Source organism: Cottoperca gobio, chromosome 21, assembly GCF_900634415.1.
Source record: "Cottoperca gobio chromosome 21, fCotGob3.1, whole genome shotgun sequence".
NCBI classification, from domain to species: Eukaryota; Metazoa; Chordata; class Actinopteri; order Perciformes; family Bovichtidae; genus Cottoperca; species Cottoperca gobio.
In genome coordinates, this window is record NC_041375.1 from 21,085,277 (window position 1) to 21,093,540 (window position 8,264).

The window sequence follows — 8,264 nt, forward strand, 5'->3', positions numbered from 1 at the left end:
ACAATTTGTACATGCAGGCAAGTCAACTGCGAGAATATCCTCACATACTGTATGTTCAGTAGTGCGGCTGCAACTGTGGTTCATATGTTGATATATACTGACATCTAGTGGTTCCACCTAGAGACTCACAGTGTGCCAGGTGCACACGGATCACAGTTTCTACCTAAGTGAATACCACCACCTCTTGGCCAACACACCTATGGAACAACAAGAAAAAGAAGAGTAAATGCATTTTCTACACAATTATTGCTCCTAACCATTTCCTGATTTTTATTACATAAGTACATAACATACATTTATTCTAAGAAGAACATTTTATTCTTCCTGTTTGAACCAAAGCCTTGAGAAGAACTCATGTGTTATGCAAAGAGGATACAAAGTGATATGTTAACACCATGACCACTGAACTGGATTTTCCATATTCCGCATGCACGCACACACACACACACACACACACACACACACACAGGTAATTAAAAATGTAAAGACACAACTGCAGTGCGCTATTATCATACAAAGCCATTTGTTAGTTCTCTGGATGCTTTAGCGACTCCTTCACTGCTGAGAAGTTGCACATAGTGTTGACAGAGTAAGTTTCATGAGAAATAACTATGTACGGACCACAGCTTCACTACTTTACACACTTTGCACACTTTGCTCTTGAAGTTTGTATTTTCCTCCATACTGTGAGCGCATGCGATGAAATGTTTCCAGTCTGTGCAGGAGCATGCAAAAAATCCCCCCGACAGACGCACACAAACTCAGTTCAGGTCCACTCAAGTAAAGTTCCATTTACTCACCAATAGAAATGACATCTATGTGTTTACAATTTCAGTTTTGCATTCATGTCCTCAACATCCTCTCCCTCCACTGTCACACACCTCTTGTCCAGGATATACTGTTGCAAAATTAGAAAGAAAAAAACAAAGGTTGCAGCACAGAGGAAGTGTTTCCCCAAAGACTCCAGAGGAATGGGTGTCTCCAGTCCTACAGTTTGTAATCACTCCCCAATGAAATGGTAAAAAAGCCTGTAACATGAACTGCATCAGCTGCTCAGAGCAGATACAGGAAGCAGGGTCCCCCTCAGTCAGTCCGTCACTCCACAGAGCACTTAAGTCCAGCACTTTTTTCCGTTTGAGAATGTCGGACAGAGAAACTCACTTCTCTAAGAGTGTGTAGACTCAGCCGAGGATCATCTCACAGAAGCAGCTTTGACCTGTACGATTACAGATGAAAGCAGTGACAGATAATCCAGACACACTGATGCATCAAAGTGGCACGAAAGCTCACCTGTTTTTCCTCAGCCGTCCATCGTGTCTCGCGACGGTGAAAGCCCTCCTGTCAGTTTTAAACCACCGCAGACACACTGGTCCCCTCTCTCATCTTCCCCCCTCGCCTGTTAGACATTGACTGCTTTCCTCTGCTCCATCCCTGCACTTGACCAATCCACTCTATCAGCTCCACTGCTCTCAACCTCACACAGAGTTGCACTGTGCAACCTATTCCATTTTCATGATACTCTCACTCACTTGCCATCTCCCCCCACCGCTGCCCAACCAGTCACCTGTAGGCTTACAAGTACTCAAAGCCATTTCCCACTTCTCCCGCCCGCCCGCCCTCCTCGCCTCATTCTTATCTTGTCTATCTCTCCCATTCCCGTCATTTTCACTCCCACTCAGTTTACACTCCTACCCACTTTTAGTCCTTCCACTTCCTCTAATAAGTCCTCTGCCTCTACCCAACCATTACCAATTTTCTCTGACCCACTATTTGCTATTAGCCACTAGTCTTCCTCCTCCCCTTCCTCTTATCCCTCCACTCTCCATCCCTGTCTCTGCCTATCCCCCTTATATATCCTCAGCCTTTGCTTTGCCTTCTCCCCATCTCCAGCAGCATGAATATATTATTATCTACACAATGGGGCCCTGCTTATTGTTTATGAATTACCAGCCTTGCGGCCAAACAAAGCCTATTTTCATAAGAAACCTCCATTTCATTTCAGCTCCAATTAGATTGGGGGCAAAAGAATAGGAGTCCTCAGGCCTCAGCCCCTAAGGATGGCAGGTCCATTCAGCTTCATTCAATGGGGCCTTATTGCTTTCCCATACAAAAGAGCACGTGGATGGGCTTTCAGACTGAAACACCAACCAAAAATGACTGGGAGACAGTACTGTACAATAACAAATCTTTAAAGAAAGGACACTGAGTGCTTATCCACCCATCCATCAATTCATCCCTCACTCTTCGCTTTCTTCTTCTCCTCTGTTCCTATATTGTAAGACCTGGACATTAATGACAGACAGTTGAAAGAGAAAGGGAGTGAAAGAAAAAGAAGAAGAAAGAGGCAGAGCAGCTCAGTTTTTCACAATACATGTCAAGTCTAAATGATCACTGGCTGCTGAATAGACAGATGGAAGGGAAAAGAAGTGAGTCGTGTGTGTGTGTGTGTGTGTGTGTGTGTGTGTGTGTGTGTGTGTGTGTGTGTGTGTGTGTGTGTGTGTGTGTGTGTGTGTGTGTGTGCGTGTGTGTACAGCTGATTGATTCTCTGCTTTGAAAAGAGAGAGAAAAGAGTGAAGGAAAGAGAGAGGAAGACCTTGATGCTTTTTCTGAGGTCCACAATAGTCGGGGAGTCTGAGCCGTATTGTGGAGCACCCACAGTGACAAGCTGTCACTCCATCCCGGTAGGAAGAAAGAGGCAGAGAGAGTGAAGAGGGGCTGGTGCAGGTCAGAACCCTGATAATATGTCTGCCTCTTCAATTCACAAGTTTCTCACCAACCAGACACTTGACAGGAAGACGAAGGCTCTTAAGTTTGTCCCGGGAAAAGTGGGAGTAGAAATAAAGGAAAGTTGGAGGGGGCCCAAATGTTACAGCATTGTGTGCCTCCACCCAGAATATAAGGGAACATCAGCTAAGAGACGCAGGTAAACCAAGGCTGTGGCTCTTTTTATGCCCTGGTTCATTATTGGGGACTGAGAGGCCCGTCAAACACTGCGAGTCCAACAAAGTCAGAGCACGACAGCGCTGGCCCGGCTTCATCCGCTTCACACGATGAATGTGAATTGTCCCTTTTGTTGCGACGAAGTAAGATTGAACGTGAAACAAAAGGAAACTGTTTTCATTACTAATGAGTGGACAAGGTGAGAGTCACAGTGAAAGGGTTGACATCTGTGCTTATTCATCCAACAGCAGCAGAATGGGATCACTCCCCCCCCGCACAAAGCGCTTGCGATTGTCAGGGCACACAAAAGATTTCAATATGCCGGGTCGTTTCAAAAAGACGTGGCATGCACACACAAACACAAACAATGAAGGATTTAGGATTGACAAGATGCAATCAATATCATTGCCGTGCAAACTTATTTTTGGCACTTTTGTAAGAATCTGTGTCATTTTACATGTTTCAACCAAAGGTCATTCAGTCAACTCATATGTGACCTCTGAGCTCGTCCCTCGTTACACTTAACACCATCTTCGACACAGCGGAGACAACAAACTTAAAAAGTGTTAAACTAACAGAGCAAACATGCAGATACTGAGGCCAAGATGGGACTCGTGAAATGTTGCATGAGCAGTAGCTTTATTTAGTCATCACCGCCAAATATTAGGAGGAACACTTCACAGGCTGCTCACCTGAATGCACCGTCTACAGGTGCGCTCCAGTCGTGAGCCCTGACCTGACCGGTACTTGAGAATTGCCAATCTGTCACCAAACCTGCGCACAATAATACAAAACAGTAAAACCTGCACACATCCAGATCAATCACATTACACAACTGCACTGACCAGGGCAGCAGCACACGTTTAAAATATCCAATGCCAGGACTTATTGTGCATTTATTTTATTATTCAATGCAGCATTCAAAAGGCTTAATGGTTATTTATCAGTGTTTAGAGACCCCTTTTCAAAAGCAACACACTGCAGGTCTCTCTGGGGAAAGCTGCTTGTTAATAGCTTGTTCAGTTTGCCTCCCAAAAACCCATTAATGATTGCTTACACCTAAGTGTTTTAGTGGTGTTGATAAGCAGCAGGTCACCATCACTACAGCAGTGTAATCTGTAGAGCAGCAGCCTCAGCTTCTTATTTGACTGATATTGCCAAGTGCAAAACCTCCAGAACCCAAGACGTCTTAAGATATGCAGTCTCTGGTTGCACAAGCAGCACATACCTGCCTTGGTGAAGTGACGCAGTTGTTATCCCGGTGGAGCGGTATGGGAAGTCGCAGGTCCTAATCTGAGGGGGGAAACTCTTCTTCCAGTTTATAGCAAAAATTAAGGAAAAACACTGACGGCTCCAAAGTCCTCATGTACTAACAAAATCACTGAACACACTTGTTGCAAGGCAGGTTTGTTGTGAAATACTACACGAGCAGCAGACGTTAGACAGTTAGCAAGTTCAAAAGTGTAGCGGCAAGATGGCCGACGGAAACAAAAATTGAAATCAAAAGTTTTGTCAAAGTAAATTGAAATACAAAAAAAGGCTAATCCTTTTGTTTTCAGTATCAACACATTACCATTACACATAGGATACCTTGAAATGTCGGAGTCAAACACTCCTTACCTGATCATCTCCAGAAGTTCTCAAAAATGTGTCTAATCCAAGTTTCTGGTGCCAAAGCCCCCTCCTTCTGAAAGGTCACGAGGAGTGTTCGTCCTCAAAGATGAAATGCAGGAGGTTGTCTTTCTTATCACCATGATTCAGTTCATCTCTCACCTCTGGGTTCAGTCGTGTGTTGAAGCCATAAAGAAGGAGGCACAGCTGGATTTTGTGTTTAGTTTAAATATGACACTATGAAGAAACAGTGAATAAATATGGATGTGTAATTAAACAGGTTCTTCCAAGAAGGTGATATTCTTAAATCAACTTTAGTTTATTTCTTTGTCGTACAGTTACACTTTATTCCACTTCAGTTTGAGGAGGAAAACATGTTAAAAACAGTGAAATAGGAGGAGGCAATTTAAATGAATCAATGATATGAAGAGGATATCTAAATCTTAAATGGCCACATATAACTAGAGGGATGGGGACATAATTGGCCCATAATTGAAACCACAGTTGAAAATTAGTTTATGTAAAGAGTGTGCATGTTTTTCAACAAAAGTCCGATCAATATGAGAAATTCAGTCTAAAATTGAAAGATATAGCCTAAAATGAAACGCAATATAAAAGTACATCAGATTTAATATTATGAATGCAAAGACAATTGTTTGACAAGATTTATGTTACCGTCCTCATTTTAAAACAAGACAAGCCATAGATCAACTCATTAATTAAGAGTCATTAATGTCATAAGTGATTAGCTGAAGTGCAAAAAACACACACCTATTAGTGCCGAGTGAACAACAAAGATGCAGCAGTTGCTATTGTTGTAGAGTTTATTAATCTACATTATTTTTGGATTTGGTATGACTAGAGGTTATAACACTGTTGCTGATACATCTGTTTGCTAGGCTCAAAATTTATTCACAACAAGTACCCAACTATTAATGGCCTGCATAGATCCTGACATATATTCAGCCTACAGAACATGTTTTAATAAATTAACTCTTAACAGAAATTCATGCTATAGAAAGATTAAAACAATTGAACAAAAATCTTAAATCTTAGCTGAAAATTAATAATTAAAATATAAGTTTTCAATAGATTCAAAAATGCCTTACAGTTGGGTGAACTGAAAGGGGTTTCTTAAATTGAAATGTTCCAATGTTATGTTTTAATAGGCTATTATTCAGCAATTATATTAGGCAAAATAGCAGCAACAAAGTAAGAACTGGAATTTATATTGACAAAAGTCCATAATTACAGAATGATCACGTATTACAATTATTCTTAAATGATGCTGGTTATTAAGCAGTGTCTTATACCTGTTGGTATAACTATTGTTTATTGTAACTGCTGACTTTTGTTTTATGTACCGTTTTTCTTTCAAATCCTGTTTCGTCGCGCTGACGTTTGAACCTTCACGGCTGCCGTAGGTCACAACGCTCTGTCACGTCTGCTCTCCACGGAAGCCACATCATCCTGCCACAATAATGTAACCCCACAAGTCCGACAATAAACTTTACAGTCATTTATTTCATAACCTAATGGTGACACTCGATATTCCTATTAATTATTACAAATTGTACATCTTTAGGATATCTTAACTGGTTTTCAGCCCATCGATGGTTACATCGTCATGATCCGCTAGCTAACAATGTCTAGGATTCTTTTATTTTGAAGGTTGAAGTACTTGACTTCCGGTGTAATCGTAGCATGTCTATTGTCATGGTCTCTTGACTTTCCTACCGTCACTTCATGAAACTTTTACATGTTTGGACTGTTAATAACAGCCCGGTGTTGATTCTGTAGAGTTAAAGGTGAGTTTATAGTCCCGGAATACCTGCAATGTGTCTCTTCCCTTAATATAATAACATGCATGCTAGAGCACAACGCTGCAGTATACAACATAAGGTATCTTGTAGTAGATGAAGTGGCAGTCTCCTGCTACCGCGAGTGTGGTCATCATGGTTTATATTGAAGAGGCAAACAGTTAAAGGTGACATGTCCTTACTGTAGACGGTATGGTCCTCACCTTACATGACCGTGATGGTTGTATTTAAAAGTGTGCGTGCGTGTGTGTGTGTGTGTGTGTTCCCTCAAACGACAGGGATTCTGGGTTTGCATGCAGGAAATATTGTATAATATAATAAACAGTTTATACGCGGTGTTGTACATATAAATGTTTATACAGTAAGTAGCACTGAATGTTTAGTGTATTCACTATCCACTTAGTTTATACTGTGTGCTTGACAAGATATTTAGTTTGCCCTCAATAAATGTTGCGCTAATGAAACTAAGAGAAACTAACAATAGATATAATCCCTGCCAAAAAACAATATATAGCCATTTTGCAGTAAATTACTTCCGGGCTTAGTAGGAATTAGTTTGGCCGCCTGAGCACTTTTATTTTAGCTGGCTTTCTTTTAAAATTATGCCTTTTGTTTTTTAGTCTAGCGGATTGATGTCTGCCTCTGTGCTGTCTCGACGGGTGCCCAGGCTACGATACCTCCAAGGTTTAAGAAAAGACTTGACCAAGGCTCAGCATGTGTCAGTCAAACAAGAGGATGAGACTGATGATCATGAGGAGAAGAAAGGAGTATTGCAACACCAGGATGCCTCTCCCAAAGAAGGATACAGGCTGTATTACAACCCTTCCTCATATCATCACTCTGTGTGGACCTCTGGAAGCTCCCGGAGCCAAAGAGATCATGATGAGGATGAACAGTGTCTCTCCACTCTCGCACCTTCCTTCTGGCAACAGAGCAATCGCTACAGTGTGAGTTGCTTGCGGCACCTCTCCACCTCAAAAAACCCACTTCTTGACTTAGCCTTCAACAAAGGCCCTGAACCTGAGATGCCATCAATTTCACCTTACCACAGAAAACCCACACCACCAGATGTTAAAGTAAATACACGTGGCTTCCTCAAATGTCGGCCCGAGTATGCCTCCATGACCGTTGACCTCACCCAATTGCGTTGCCCAATAAAATGGGACGAGGCCTTGCGGCTGCTCCAAAAGATGAATGTTTTAAAAGGCAAAATGAAACCATCTGATGTGTCTCAGTTTCTTGCGGAGCTCAGCTGCTTGCAACCGGAGATGATGTCATTAGTGACGAGTGACCAGCGCTTCATCATGCTCCTCCGATATGCAGTGGAACACCTTCGCCTTTTTACTGAACTGCAACTGCTGGACGTGCTGCAGTCCTTTGTGTGGCTGGACTTGCCCTCCGCCCACACTGTACTCGGGCTGTTTGAGGTCGAGTTTAACCGCCGGGCCGACCGTTTGAGTTTACATCAGTTGATGTTAACTGCTGACTTGTGGCGTTGCATTGGGAGGCAGGTACCCCAGTTCTTACAGCAACTCTATGATTCAGTCCGTCTGCATCGGCAACAGATCGGGGTCCCTGAACTGGTGCATCTGTTGTATATAATGGGAGAGAGTAGGAATTGCCCAAAAGACTTGATCCATCCTCTCGAGCAGCTTCTCATGCGTCATTTACAACAACTGCTCCCTGAAGAGGTTGGTGCTGTATGCTTGGGGCTCTTTAAATCCCAGTCTTCATTATCTGAGGCTGCAGTGACTCGTGTTGTTGATAAGGGGTGCTCCTTTGTACAGGAGATGAGCGACTTCGCCGTTGTGAATGTGCTGAAATTTCTTCGATTCAGCTACTTGTATCACAAGGCGTGGCTGCAGGCCATGGAACAGGAAGTTATTCGACGGG

The 8,264-nt window shown here is 42.6% G+C and overlaps 1 protein-coding gene across 3 annotated transcripts in view; it reads left to right on the plus strand.

Moving 5' to 3' along the window:
- The first annotated feature begins 6,249 nt into the window (after positions 1-6,249).
- fastkd5 (FAST kinase domains 5) overlaps positions 6,250-8,264 on the plus strand; it is a 3,966-nt gene continuing 1,951 nt past the window's right edge. For all 3 annotated transcript variants that reach the window (XR_003834253.1, XM_029458369.1, XM_029458370.1), the window contains exons 1-2: positions 6,250-6,359; positions 6,992-8,264. The exon at positions 6,992-8,264 is cut by the window's right edge. Coding sequence is in view for 2 of the 3 variants with exons in the window: in XM_029458369.1 (XP_029314229.1) it covers positions 7,004-8,264 (1,261 nt within the window). In the remaining variant the exon portion in view is untranslated. The remainder of the gene's footprint in view (positions 6,360-6,991) is intronic.